Source organism: Paralichthys olivaceus, chromosome 15, assembly GCF_024713975.1.
Source record: "Paralichthys olivaceus isolate ysfri-2021 chromosome 15, ASM2471397v2, whole genome shotgun sequence".
Classification (NCBI taxonomy): Eukaryota; Metazoa; Chordata; class Actinopteri; order Pleuronectiformes; family Paralichthyidae; genus Paralichthys; species Paralichthys olivaceus.
Window position 1 is genome coordinate 11,899,411 of NC_091107.1, and position 15,387 is coordinate 11,914,797.

Genomic DNA, 15,387 nt, shown 5'->3' on the forward strand with positions numbered 1-15,387 from the left:
ACCAAATTATTAAAAAACAGCCAATAATAAATACACTACCAAAAGTTAAGACACAACCAAAGGGCTGCAGAGCTGAGAGCAAAATCCTGCAGAAAACTATTGACATCACAACTACAGACAAACATACAAGGTTTTAATTACCTATACATTAAGTTTGTTAAGCTTTCAATTTAAATGGTTTAAATTAGGAACAATTAACTGAGTAAAGTTTGTCTTGCATCAGTTTTCACATATGCAATGAAAAAACATTTAAACTCTGGTTGTATCCACTAAACCAAAAGAGGCAGGACTGTTGATCAGGTAAATTTGTGAGCACAGCATTAATGTTGAGAAACCACTGATAACAAAGTCCCAATGAAGAAACTAATAACTGGTTTAAATTAACTCACATGAGCTGACTGCTTCCCTGGATCTGGGTGTTTACCTCAGCAGCTCATACCCACATAAACATCCAATACACGGTAAACAACAGTAAACAGTTTTGGAAAAACAACTGGAACAGATGAGTCACAGCTCCAGTCTGCTCTCTATCAATTCCTGTTATTGATCTGACAACTGTTGATGCATCCTTATCTGCAGAAGTCCATTATGTTTAAAGCCAAACTTTGTTTGGCCTGATTAATCCTTTCCATTCAGTCAGTTAAGGTGCTCACAGACTTCCTGCTGCACAGTGGCCGTGATAAAATCATTCTTACTAAAACAGACACTTTTTTTTTTTTTTTGCTTTTGCTTAAATGTACAGTTTCTTCAGAAAATGATCACCTTCAAAACATGCCTTCGAACTGCCTCCTGAAAAATCAATGTGCAAGGCCCAAATAGGATGTTGAATGCTCTTTGGCTTAGGTGCAGGTATCAGACATTGTCAATAGGGGGCGCCATGTGATGGCAGCCAGCCTGAGTATATAAACCTGGCTTTTTTCAGAGGACTGGTCATTTAAAGCTGAGTGACCAGGGTACATCTGGAAGAGTGGAGCTGGCCTGAGCTGCTGCTGCTCCTTACAGCCTGGAGAGGTAAAGATGCTTCCATATATTCCACCTGTGATTTATCTTGTGCTGCAGAAAACTGAATGAGTAGCGAGGAAAGATTCGTTTTTAATTGAATAAAGCAACACATTTACCAACACTATCTTTGATTATTAGTTTTTACATGGGACACACTGTTATCCCTGCAGCCACTTCCAGGCAGTGGTAGAGCAGATTGTGTGTGGGTGTACGCACAGCATTGTGTGTGTGTGTGTGTGTGAGTTGACTGTAAGGGCTGGTTTGTTTATTGTTTGTCTGGTAGCTCCCTTCTGTGTTTTTTGGGTGCACCACAGTAATTGCAGAGGGCAGTCGCGGTTGGATGAGCCCGAGAGGACATTTAGGGGTTGCATAGGGGAGAAGGGCATTGTGGGTTGGGGGTGGATGGGGGAGACAAGGGGGCCTCGTCGTGAGGGAGCAGTGAGGGAGCCCCACTTTTCTCTCTTGGGTCCAGTTTGGACCAGTTCTCTAGCGAACAGCAGAAACTGTGACACCAGTGCAGAGGCTTCAGTTATTATAATACCTGTGTTGTGACGTAAGAGCAGAGTGATGTAATGATCTTTGCACTATAGCAGGAGAGTTAATCATTGGCCATCTATGAGATAGTTTAGATCTTTAGTGTGAATGTCATTACCTCTCCTCTTTGTTTAGATATAAGGGGTCAATTAATCAAGACAAACAGAGCATGGTAATTTTCTTACTTGAAAACAAGTTATATTCATTTGGGTGAAAAGTTAAGTGGTTTTATCTTGTGATCTTTTAAAACTCACACCTTCCTGTCTGTCAGTGAGTTCAGTGTGATAGGCTAACTATAAAACCTCCCCCTTCCTCTCCACAGATAAGTGATCAGAGATCCTTCATCCTGAGCGTCAGTCAGGGAGACTCTCTCTCTCCGAGCTTCCAGCCTGCTCTTCTCCTCCCTCTCTCTCTCTCTACCTCCACTGACTCTCCTCTACCTGTAATTTCCTACCCCTCAACCATGGCTCCAACCCTGGCCACGGCTTTCGCCAAGCGCTGGTGGATGGCAGTGACTGCTATCATTGAGAATCTGCTCTTCTCTGCCGTGCTGCTGGGATGGGGGTCGCTCCTCATCATGCTCAAATCCGAGGGCTTCTATTCGTACCTTTGCAATGAGGAGGGTGAGTCATAACTACTGTACTTTAGAAAGGACACACACTCTTTTTCTCCTACTTGTTCCATTTAACATTTCCACACATGGGCCTAGATTTCTCATGTTTGGGGCATCTGTCTTCATAAGTTTATAGTGAAAAACTTATTGGCACAACTATTTGCTGTTAATGTAAGGATTTGTGGAGATGGGTCAGTCAGTGAGTATCATCCTGATTTAGGATGAAGGGACAGGAGCAAGCTTTTATTTAACACACGTAACTCAACACTGCTTCCGTCTTGCCTCTTTCATTCTTTCAGAAGAATACTTGTTTTATGTGACGGGGTCATGAGCTGTCTTTGCAGGGTCCTGGGAGATTAAACCTGATAAGTTAAATTAAACAGAGAGCCAGGGTTGCAGGCGGGCAAAGTGGTCCAGAGGTAAAAAGGCTCCAGTGTAAGGCAAGTCCAGCTAAAGTGGCTGCAGACTTATTGAGAGACAACTGATAAACACACAAGGGAAAGACAGAAAAGAGTCAGACCAGACTTATCCTTTGGACCTGAGGTGACACAGTGTTGTTCCCTGACTGTGCTGAGCACTGCTGAGGAAGTAGACACCAGGCTACTGGTTGGAATCAGGTTTTGTCTCTCTCACCATTGATTTACCAAACTCGTTATTGGTACAGGAGGATTCACAGAATCCTTTAATCCTGTCCCCAGACAACTTTGTCGGACACTTGATTTGATCTTTCAAATCATTTAGCAGCAAATTCTACCAAGAACCTCCAAATAATCAACACCGTGCACCACCCTGCAGTACAAGTAATCTGTGATGCTCAGCACCGACACACACTCCCACCACTGAAGCAACAGTCGAGCATCCACGACTGTAGGTGACTTCCTGGGGCAAAGCCACAGCCGTCTTATCTTGTTGTGATGATATAAGAAGGGAGAGGACAGCACCAGCTCAGCTCTTTCCAGGCATGTGACCGGTGATACAGAAAGATCCACAGCAGGGTTTTATTACTGGTAATATGGAAGCTTAAAGTCCACAGATAAAGGGTCAGAGGACTGATAGTAAAGTGATGAACAGTAGAAAAGTCAGATCTGTGGTGGAGGCTGACAGTCAGAATGAAACGTCGGAACACAAGATAACATAATGTTGCGGTGCAGGAATTTTAGATATGAGGGGAATGAGTATAAAGCTTGATTTTTCTATGCAGGTCATTGAGTACAGTGGGTACTACTTCACTTTAGATATTCAGTCTAATATGGTATGGACATTTATTTCTCATGTAAACATATTTGCTCTATGAGTTCACAAGTGTTACTTTAGAACAATTTTAGAGTAGAATACAAAATCTTTATTTTCTACTTGCATGGAAATGTTGCCTTTGGGAACAAAGCAGGGTGTGATAAGACATTTTAAAAAGATACATGACAAAGACAGTTCATTTATTTAAAAAAAGACTTTTGCTCATTCTCCCTAGACTTTATCCGTATATGATCTTTCATGCATTTTACCTTTTAGTACACAAGGTATCTCATGATATTTCAATGAAATCAGACAAACAAAACTATCAGTCCTTCATGCACAGTTTACTCTGTTCACCTTCATCATTCAACTGTATGTCTTATCACTCACTTGATCACCTTTGCCCCTCGCTGCTGCTTATCAGTCAGATGTTACTGTAAAGACTTTAAGCGACTCATGGAAAGGTTCGGCTGAGAGATTTATGATTCTTTTCTTCTGTTTTCTAAATCTAAGACTCTTTCAAGGCTTTATAAGTTATCAATGATATAAGTTGTGTTATTTCCCCATGTCTCTACCTGGTGCCGTCTATAAATATCTATAAAATAATTAATACTAAACCATTTAACAAACATACATACGGAGGTAGACAGTTATAACAGTGGTTAAAGGGAATATGTGCATATAGTCTGTTGAGCCTTTTTATTTATGAGTTCATTCTCCACATTTTTGTACAAGATTGCATTTGCAGATAATGTGACCCTTCATGCCAGTCTTTATTTTGTCAGAGGATGAGAAAACATTACGTGTATTTTTGAAGAATCAATGAAAGGCTCTCACAAGCTTTTATTTAGCTCCATTCTGCTCAATCTAATCTTCCTGCAACAACAACAACTACCAAACAACAGGAAATACTATCTGCGTTTTAGACACACTTTCCAAACAACTCCCCCGCTGCAGCCTTGCTTCCCACAAAATGTGTTTGATCCGGGTTCCTGCATGAAGACTTTGTCACTTTGTAACGAAGCACGTCATGGTGTTTCGCACAGGGATGCTACAAACACACTTGCCTCCTATGACTACAAAGACAACAGAGAGGTGACAAGGAGGTTAACCCAGAAAGCATCGGCTCATACATCACGACCAATAAGTTTCCAAACTGCTGCTGCTCTTCCCTCCCTCTTCCTCTTCACTTGGACTCCTCCTGAACCTTTGTACTTTTTTCACATTATCTCATTGCAGGTTGCAAGTTAATGAGAAGTTTATTGCCAGTGCTAGTTTATCACTTTGTATCCCTGGCATTCCAACTAACTAATAAAGTAGTATAGTTTAGGAGCTGAACTCAAGACACTTACACACGATTATTCACCATCTGTGTGTTTTCGTTCATCAGTATGATCAAATAAAGACAATGTTCAAAATGGAACCATCTTACCTGAGAGCACATTTTCTTTACATGCCTCTCCGAAATGTGTCTTTACACCTAATCCTCTTCCTATTTCCATCATGTTGTGTAGGTAACAGCTCCAGCTATAATCTGTCTCTGCCTGACGCAACGCCGACACCTGATGAGTACGCTGACTACTATGAAGGTGAGGATGCTGTGGTCGGTCTGGGAGACGGTGTGGAGATGAGGCCCCTCGTGCCGATGGACGGGCCCCTGAGGATGAACGGCTGGCTGATCTGTAAGGAGCAGGACGAGATGCTGAACCTGGCATTTACCGTGGGCTCCTTCCTGCTCTCAGCCATCACGCTGCCTCTGGGGATCGTCATGGACAAATATGGGCCTCGCAAGCTACGACTGCTGGGCAGGTAAGAAAAGCAGAAAATGATCCAGAATAACTATGAAGCAATGATTTTCCATTCTGGGAACCAAACTCTGTTCACTTCCCTTGTATTTATTGAAATTCAATTTGTCATAAGTAGAGTTTGACACTGTTGTCTATTTCCAGCACATGCTTTGGACTGTCCTGTCTTCTCATTGCTTACGGAGCATACAAACCAAATGGTAAGTATACCTGACGAGTGCATGTAGACCTATGGCAATGTACAGTAGTTTGGTCTTGGAAGACTCATGACCTGTTTTGTGTCATTTGCAGAACTCTCTGTCCTTATCTTCATTGCCCTGACTTTCAATGGCTTCGGGGGCATGTGCATGACCTTCACCTCTCTCACAGTAAGTGTGCGCACGTTCTAGCGTGTGCTTTGAATTCCCCCTGCTGTAGAGCCTTTGCACCAGCTGCATGGTGTTTGTCCAGATGTATATTCTCTATCTTCATAGGTCTCTTTTCAGTTCGGTGTTAATAGTTTGTATAATAGTTTTCTGGCTCCCCCGTCCGCTCACCCTCTCCCTCCCCTCTTGTCTGGCATTCCTCCCTGTCTCCTGTTCTGTGTTGTCTGTTTGTTTTTTTGGCTCCTTACACTGCACTCTGTGTTCCTGAGGACAACTGAGCTCAGCTTTGCAAAGCAGGAAGCAGAGACTGATTGGAAAGAGAGAAAGTAGCACAATGGTTCATTATCACTGTCCACTGCATTTATTTTTGTGCCTCAGCAAGAACATCATGGAGAGCACGTGCACAAATATTCACTGTTCATATTAGTTACTATTTGGAAAAAAATGTATTGAAGCACAACTTGCAATTCAGCATCATCCTCAAAAACTGAGACGAGAGGCACCAGAGTAGAGTCAGTGCTAATTTTCTGTTTCACCCTGTGGAAAGTTCAAGGGAAAAGACAGAAGTATAAATCATAAATCCACATCAGTCCGTTTTCCAAGCATATTTAGTTATTGTTATAGGGAAGTTGGGGAAGTGATTGGTATTGCATACCCTTAACATTTTTAGCCTCAAGATGGACCTTTACGATAATTGTTGCCTAACTTATGCTAACATGCAGTATCCCATGATTTATAATTTCATTGCAGGAATCAGGTACCAATACTATTGTTGCTTGAATGTACAGACAATGGGAAAGTAGAATGGTACTCAGTAGACCACATACCTGCGCCAAGGCCCAACACTCTCCTTAAATTCAATCCTGGTATAAATTGCAATCATATACAGATATCAGTTCCCTAAATATGCCATAAAAAAATATTGGATCTGTCCCTTTGTCCGGATCTGTGCCAAAATTAAATGTGTTCTTTCTTTGCCCGAGACTCTTCCAAAAGTTGGTGGAAATATGTTTTTTAGTAAAACTTGGAATAATCCTGCTGAGAAACAATCAAGTTAAATCAAGCAACAAACAAACCAGTGGACAGGGGAGAAAACTCCTTTGCATAGGTAACTCAGCAGAACGCATACCTCCACCTAGGCCGAACAGTCCCTTCAAGTTCCACTCCACTCCACAAAACCTGTAACCAAATACACAGGGAGAGAAAAACAACTGAGAATCTGCAGAGTTCACACAGGTCAGTCCTTCACCATTCCTTTGCATTCTTCCCGTGCCATTCTTCATGCTCCTGTTCCCTCCCGGTGCCATCAGTTCAGCCTACACACAGGAGTCCTGGCCTGTACCATGGTGATGCTTTTCACAAGAGAGGGGCTCTGCTGCAGTTAATCACCCAATAAAACATTCACTTTCTATACCACCACAGGCTGCATAGTTCATCTCCTATGTGGCATTAGCTGCATCCACCTAAATCTCTCATTAGTAGCTGCCACTAGCTTTAATGTCAGTGATGTAAAACCGTGGATTTACACAGGAGGCCTCCAGAGTCTCGGTATAAAATACATGTTTCCCCCTTATGTCCCCTTCCACATCATCACTTTCACACCCTAAAGTCAGTGTTGGTTAATAATTAGACTCCATGTTGCTCCTTAACTCCTTGATTACGACTCCACCTCAGAACTACAAGCAATCGTTCATTCTGACGCCGGCTCCCTGCTAAAGGTCACATCTCTGCCCCAGGTTTGTCCTAATGTATCTGTAAAGTTCAAAACCCCCCTGCAGCAGTTATTTTTCATGTACCCTGTGCTGATAAAAGTGTAACGTTCTGTAACGTTCTGTGTAACAGTGTCCCTACTCCCTCAGACACATGCACATGCCTCTTCCTCGCACCCCCCTCCCTCTCTTATGTAATTCAATGTGCTTGTTGTTGCTCAGTCTCACGAAAACAAAACAGCTTGTGAATGCCTTTGTATTTGGGTGTTTTTGTTGCCACCCACTGTCTCCTGCCTGTTTTCATCTCCCTGTTCTCTTTTCCTCAAAAGCCAGTCAGAGAAAATTAACTCTCGTCTTTGTCTGTCCTCAAAGCATATCCTTATTCCTCGATCGTCACCCCACCTCAGTTGCCCTCGATCACCGATTGTTTCAGCTGTATAGACAATGTTTCATATCGCTTTTGCTGGTGTGTCCCCCCCATGGCGTCAGGCTCAGAGCAACCAAAGAGCAGCTGAGATCACCAGGATCTAGACACTAGATGATTTAACCTTTATACTCATATTAACAATGGGAAACTTCCTCCTGACTCATAAAAGCAGAATCAGGTCATGATGATATTATAATCGTATTAAAGTCTAAATTCAAGATCTGTCTGTGTCTTCTCTAGCTGCCCAACATGTTCGGGGACCTCCGCTCCACCTTCATCGCTCTTATGATCGGGTCTTATGCATCTTCAGCCGTCACATTCCCTGGTGTCAAGGTAACAAGCTCTGAAGCACACATCCACACGCCTGCGCTGACATTATATATGTTAGCAGTTTTTTTTTATAGCTCCTATGAGTGTTATTCAGTCTTTTACAACATAATGTAAAAACATAATAACATAAGCTGCCATAACTCTTCTTAAATGCGGATCACAACTGCAACCACATGTTGTCTAACATGTTAACTGAGTGATCCTGCAACATCAGAAGACATTGTGCCTCCTTGTGGTACTATAAAATCATCCTCAATTTGTATTACCACCACTGAGAAAACGATCTTTCCCAGAGAACATTACGTATGTAGCCACTTATTGAACATTATTGGGCTGTAACCGTGTGCAATGAAGGACATATGACACCAGAAGCAGATTTAAAATATCGAAACACTGGATTTCTTATATATGTTGTCTTTTCTGTTGTTTTTTACATGTATTTGCCATGTTGTGATGTGTGCAGGTGATCTATGACATGGGCATATCTTTCATCTCTATTCTGGTGGTGTGGGCTGCCTGTGCTGGAGTGGTCTTCCTGAACTGTTTCTTCAACTGGCCACTGGAACCATTCCCAGGACCAGAGGACATGGACTACACGTTAGTGCCATAGATCAATTAAACAGTCTATAGTGTTACTCTGAGTTGATATTCTCATTCTCATTAGCTTTTCCTGCAGTTCAAGATGTAATTATGTAATATGCTGGGGGGAAGTGCTGTGTACTATGCTCTAGGTTAAAGTCTATCTGCACACTCATCAACTGAACCTGCCTATTGAGCAGAAGACTTGATGACAGTCTACTGACTCACATTAAGACTCATCACAATTTTCTATTCATGATATTTACTCCATCTTTTCTATTCCTCCATCACCCCCTCCCCTCTTATCTCATCTGCCCCCCCCCCCAGTGTGAAGATCAAGTTTAGCTGGCTGGGCTTTGACCACAAAATCACAGGGAAGCAGTTTTACCGGCAGGTGACAACGGTGGGCCGCCGTCTCAGCGTGGGCAACAGCCTGAAGCAGAAGGAGCTCGCCACCAAGGACGGCCACAAGCTCTGCCTGTCCACCATGGACCTGGAGATGGATTGCAAGCCACAAGAAGAGTGTAAGGGAGCAGAAGTTGAAGTGACAATCGTAGTGAGAGTAGATCCGGTGCACATCATTGACTTGTTTATCTTCTCTGCAGCCCAGTCATTCCTGAAAAGCATCATCAGCCCGATCTTCCTGCTCAGCGCTTTGACCATGTCCGTCACGCAGCTTCGTCTCTTGTTCTACATGGGGGCCATGAACAGCGTCCTGGAGTCTCTCAGCGACGGAGACCTCAACACAGGTCTGATTGGTGCTTTGTTTATGACACAGGCTGCTCAGTGATATATTTGATTGACAAGATTTCAATGCCGCAGGACTTACTTGGTTTTCATTGACTTTTCAGTGGAGAGAATGGAAGTTGGTAAGACTATTGTTGTATTAGTAGTTTAAACTTTTAACTTTTAGCTGACATCTACTAGAACTAGAATGTTACTTCGTAGAGCACATAAACCTCCACCCAGGCCCAACAATCTACTTAAAGCTGCACTAAGTTTCACACACTCGTAGATATCAGTTCCCTGAATGCATCTGATATTTTTTCATGAACATCAATGATATTCCTATCTTCTTATATCCCTAGAGAAACAGTAAAAATGTACAACGGCAAATAAAGGCCCTATCTTGCAGTGTTTAAAATGTTATTTGGATCCATACCAAAATTTAATGGGTTCACTCCTGACCCATACCACATCCTTCCACCAAGTTTCATGGTAATCCATTTATTCGATTTTACGTAGTCTTGCTTACAATCACTCAAAAAAACAAACGGACAGGGGTGGAAACAGAACCTTCTTGGCCGAGGTTATTCTAGTCATGTCCAGGCCTGTCATTGCAATCTAATACTCCTCTACCGTGACTTCCTGTCACAGCTTTAGTGTTTCATCATTTGACCTTGGCTCTTGTCCATAACACAGTCTTTCAGCTGTTATTCAGCTTTAACCTGAAGTCACCAGGTATCATTTGCTGTACTCATTAACTAACTTTGCCCCTCAGCACCTGCAGAGATTACACATCATATGAGCAGTTTCACATGGCTCATTTATCATTAGTCCCCCCAGACCATAAATCCACCTAGTAATGACCTTGTATTAACTTTTGGCTTCTCCGTATCCAACTCTTTCACTAAGTATTATGGCTCCAGCAGTTATAACAAGACTAATAATTAACAATGACATAATTTCCATTAACCAGGGTAGAAAACAGTCCCTCCTTCTAATCTTAACCTCATTTTTTTCCCATTTATTTTCAATTTTAATCGTTTTCATCCTTTTCCCCTCTCTCCCTCAGTGAGTCTCTACTCCTCCATCTTTGGCGTGCTGCAGCTGCTCTGTCTGATGACCACGCCTGTGATTGGTCAGATCATGGACTGGAAACTGAAGGACTGCAGCGATGGAGCGGAGGAACAGGAACCCTGCAGCAAGTGAGTCAAAACCACTAAACACCCACGATGGAGGATAAACCCCCAAACCCCCTGTGTGTCTGAACCCCTTTTCATTTATATAACCAGACATTAATATTGACAGTATTTGTCAGCGTAGTGAAGGAGGAATAGAACCTAGAAGCTATCCTGTATTGTGAAATAAAGTTGTGGTATCAATGTCTGATTGTCTGACCTCTTCTCTGTCACAAGGGACGAGCCAAAGAAAAAGCGTAGAGACAAAAAGACCCAGAAGGTGACCAATGCCCTGCGAGCATTCCTCCTCACGAACATCCTGTTGGTAGGATTTGGGATCACATGCCTGGTGCCCAATCTCCCCCTGCAGGTGAGTGGTCCACTTCTGCCACACACAGGCCATCGAGTACTTCAGGAATACAGCTGCCTTACTAACAGTGTTATCACTGTCTCTTTGTAAAGACATTACTAATTAACCTCAGGCTGTTGGCAGCAGAAACACACAGTTATGTAAAAGTTAACCTGGTTAACATCTTCACTGTGTGTCAATAACAATGTCTTTGAAATCAGCATTAAGTGTCTTAATTGCCCGCTGGTGGCTGACAGAAGCACAGGTCTGGTTAGCTGTTCCCCTTTGTTACCAGTCTTTATGCTAAGCTAATCTAACCATCTCCAGCTTCATTTTTAATGGACAAAGTTATATCCATGTTTTTATTTTATTCTCACACAGTCAAAAAGCACATTTTGCAAACATGTTGAACATTTCCTTTAGGGGCTTGAACACTTATAAACCAATTGACTGCATTATACTGAAGTGATAATACATGTATTGTATTTATCTTATCTTCCATCTCAGATCGTGTCATTTGTCCTTCACACTGTGGTGAGAGGATTCATTCACTCTGCTGTCGGTGGCCTCTATGCCGCTGTGTAAGTCTCTCACACACATGTGTCACCATAATCATCATCATGATCTTCTGCAGTATGACTCTTCAAACTGAGGCACTAAATCTACCTGTCCTCTCTCTCCAGGTATCCATCCTCTCAGTTCGGCAGTCTAACAGGCATGCAGTCTCTGGTCAGCGCTGTGTTTGCTCTGCTGCAGCAGCCACTGTTTCTGGCTATGATGGGACCCCTGCAGGGAGACCCTCTCTGGGTACGAATATGCGTGCACTCAAACAGACTCTGTGCCTGAATTAAAACCCTTTAGCACATTCTAACTTTGGTGTTTTCCTCCAGGTCAACATTGGACTCCTTGTCCTCAGTATGCTGGGCTTCTTGCTGCCGCTCTACCTGATCTACTACAGATGGACACTCAACAGACAGCAACAGCAGAAGGAGGAGAAAGCCAAGATCTTCATCAAAATAAATGGCTCCGACATCCCAGAGGCCTACGTCTAGAGGAAAGCACGGGGCGCGAGAGACGGAGAACAGTGGCAATCCACTGATACATTCACACATACACATGTAAAAGGACAACTGAAATCTTAAACGTCACATTTATCCATCAATCACACACGAGCAAACAAAATTGCCACCTCCATTTTCCCAAAATCCCACCAAGATGAACTTAGGCTGTTGTTGCCATGGAAACGAGTTCATTGGAACAGTGTTGCTGAGGAGAAAAGTGAAACGTGTAGAGGGAAAAAGAAGAAGAAGAGAGAGGAAAAGACTGTGAAAGGAAAGAGGCGTCAGCTCTCTGCATTCCCCCCAAAATCCTCTGACTTCTCTCTTTTATACCCTCCTCTCTCAGCAGCACGTCGGTGCAGCTCAGCTTCACATAAGACTGCTTTTATTTTCACTGTACGAAGGAAAAGAAAGCTTGTGTCGCCCACAATTTTCTACTTTTGAAATGCCAGCGTCATTTATGTGTGATTCCATTGTTGTATGAATTCTGTTTTCTTTCCTGATTGTGAGTCCCAAAAACATGGTGCTATCTGGACAGATGCCGGAAGGTTAAGTGTGGTGTAATAGGCATTGATGAGTGACAGGGAGGAGAGTCGAGCCTTATTGCTGATGAACGAGAAGAGAGGACTTTATTAAGATTAATTATGGGGCTTTTTTAATTACAAGGCTAAAATCTTATTATTCAGTAAAAATTATACTGTCAGTGTTTTACGTGGCTGTATTCCGTAAGAACAAACTCTGGTAAGTTTGCTAAAAGCAAAATGTTTAGATTATTTATTTTGTTTCTTTTGTTTCTTTTTATACCTTAAGTTTATCAGATGTTTCTTTTTAGATATAGCCTCATATAAAAGATGAGATTTATTGTTCAGTAGCAGAATGCTCTGTTGAACGTTGACATATCAGTGAAAATATATCATAATACAACTTCTTGTGCACATACGTGCATCCATGAAACCATCATTATCCAGAGGCCTTAGCGTAAAGTGAGTATTTCATTCTTTCTGTCTACTGTAAGAGAAATGCAGCACTTTATTCCTTGTGAACACACCAGCTCATTTCAGCACTTCTCTCCTGATAGATAGAGTCTCACTTTTACACATATTTATTTTATCTTACACTCATTTTTTCTTTCCATCATCAACCTCATAAAGTACCGTATTTTAATGAGGCCAGGCTGCCAACTACAAACATGTCATATACTGTGTTGTTTGTATCAAGCTCTTGTCTTCTATCATTGAACATAATAAAGAGATGTTTGTTGTATTCTAGGTTAATTTGGAATCATTCTTGGGGGTTAATAAAAATGTGTTGATCTCTTTAAATGTTTGCTCCTGTTCCTCACTACTCACCAGGCTACACTATATTTCTGTGTGTAACTATATCTATGTGATTCTTATCTGAAGCTCTGGGTATTTAACACTTCTGAGAGGTGGCATTATAACAGAGATTACATCTCAATACATTACTTAATGATGAGAAACAACCTGCTCACAAAGTGGATATCTGTATTCAGGTTGGTTCAACTCCTTGTGACACCTGTTACATATGAAAACATGCATGTTATATAGATATTATTACCTCAGGCTTTCATATGAAATTCAGTTTTGGGGGGAAAACAATTTGAGTTTCTGTCTCTGTTTGAAGTTTTTGTTTAGGTATTAAAAACTCTGTATAATTTCAGAAAGGTTAAAGAAACATACATATTTTTTGTTTTAGGTCAGCCTGCAACCAACCAGCAGAGGTCAGTATTAAAGACCTGTGGTTGAGGGCCTCAACATGCTCCACACCAGATAAGGGTCAATCATGGTGCTTTGGGCCTAATTGCAACATCATTTTAGTTATATTTTACTGAAACATCAGGATTTTTAAAATACACTGACAAATAAGTCAAACTAATTTCCCAAACATTTGTAACAAACCTGCAAAATGTAGAGACATCTTAACTGAGACTAGTGTATCCAGCATGTTCTGTATAACATGCATGTTTCATATGTAACAGGTGTCATATCAACAGTGTTGCTGATGGTGACAGATGTTTTAACACCAGATGTTACTCATGTACCACAGTGTTTGTTCTGCACCAAACACTGTGGTACATAAGCCTCCCATACACATCCATTATGAAATCGCAAATTTATATTATTACATGATTACTTAGCCAATACTAGATTATTTCCACTCTACTTTGACTTATTTTAATCAAATAAAGATATTTTTTTACCGTAGTTTAAATAGATAGATGGATGGATTGGCCATTACCCCTTTCCTTTCAGAAGTCTTTTTAAAAAAAAATCTTTTTTATTTTATTTATTCAATGATGTGTGACTTTGCTCAAAGCCATAGAGCTAACAGTAACCGAGGAATGACTTAAATGTGGAACTTGTGTAAATTGTGGGCCCCTAGATCTGCCACTGCTGAGTGGTGATGTAAAAAGTGACGTGCAAACATAAACTCGAAATGTATTTTAGTTTTATTCCTACTCTATTTTTGTCCCTTGTTCTTTTGGAATGGGTTATAAAATTAGAAGAACTGGGCAGATTTTCCTTGACAATGTTAATTCTTGGATAGATAGACAGATAGATAGATAAACAGATGGATAGATAGATAGATAGATAGATAGATAGATAGATAGATAGATAGATAGATAGATAGATAGATAGATTGGTGGAGGCTGTACAGAGCTGAGGAGACAGGGGGATGATGATAAGCGCTTGTTGGCAGACGGATACAGATGCGCTATAAATACAGCAGCAGTGCGCTGTTACGTAATTTTAGCCAAACACGCACGCACACGCAATCACATCCTGCGATCCTCGGGACGTGGGACTGGATTAGGGACCTGTGATGCCATCAGCATCACGCGCCAGCACCATTTCCACAGGGTCGAGGGTGGTGGAGCAAAGTGTGGCCATGCAAGGGACCACCAGGGGTCCTGGGGAGAAAAGTACAGGTATACATGTATGATGATGTGGGCTCAAGCTTTTCGTCACAGTGGTTTTAATGTAAAACAAATGAGGTCATGTCAGTCAGTCATCAGTGTGGACATGAGTGGGTTTGACGGATTTTTTTGGATGCAGATAATCACATCCGTTGCGGAGACTTTGCTTAAAGGGCTTTGCAGAGCTGACGCACCGTGCGTCCATCGCTGGTGGTCCCCGTGTCATGCCCATATATATACTCTGACGGTGAGTAACCACGTTTCTACGTCACTGTCACTGCGATGACGCGGAGGGTGTAGCACACTCACAAGAACGAGGGTGCAGATAAACTCATTGGTCCTGCACCACATCAGAGCTGTGCAGGACCCTGTTACTTAAGTTTATCTAGACTACATGTATTTAGTGTGAGTTGTTGTGGGCTTTGTGGTATGAATTTACATTATCTTGATATTATATGATCACTCATATAATTTATTAATAATGTGGCTTCTGCAAAGTGTCTCCTCTCCCTGTTCCCTGGTAAATAATCTGCAGAATGTCTGA

General features: G+C 41.9%; 1 protein-coding gene across 2 annotated transcripts; it reads left to right on the top strand.

The window, feature by feature from the left end:
- The first annotated feature begins 773 nt into the window (after positions 1–773).
- slc43a2b (solute carrier family 43 member 2b) lies at positions 774–13,227 on the top strand. Of its 2 annotated transcripts, none has more exons than XM_020086168.2 (14): positions 774–1,011; positions 1,859–2,159; positions 4,897–5,191; positions 5,332–5,387; positions 5,479–5,555; positions 7,929–8,021; positions 8,482–8,615; positions 8,925–9,121; positions 9,203–9,346; positions 10,393–10,525; positions 10,736–10,868; positions 11,355–11,428; positions 11,531–11,654; positions 11,738–13,227. In XM_020086168.2, the coding sequence occupies exons 2-14, from the start codon at positions 2,000–2,002 to the stop codon at positions 11,897–11,899; spliced, it is 1,782 nt and encodes a 593-aa protein (XP_019941727.1). In that variant the 5' UTR covers positions 774–1,011; positions 1,859–1,999; the 3' UTR covers positions 11,900–13,227. The 2 variants fall into 2 exon arrangements, with proteins under 2 accessions (XP_019941727.1, XP_019941726.1); XM_020086167.2 differs by lacking the exon at positions 774–1,011 and adding an exon at positions 9,449–9,466.
- Positions 13,228–15,387: the final 2,160 nt, after the last annotated feature.

Excerpts from the sequence above, each read along its gene's own strand:
- slc43a2b (XM_020086167.2), top strand. The coding sequence starts at position 2,000 with ATGGCTCCAACCCTGGCCACGGCTTTCGCCAAGCGCTGGTGGATGGCA. Across the intron at positions 2,160-4,896 it reads GTACCTTTGCAATGAGGAGG|GTAACAGCTCCAGCTATAAT; the intron begins GTGAGTCATAAC and ends CATGTTGTGTAG. Across the intron at positions 11,655-11,737 it reads TGCAGGGAGACCCTCTCTGG|GTCAACATTGGACTCCTTGT; the intron begins GTACGAATATGC and ends GTTTTCCTCCAG.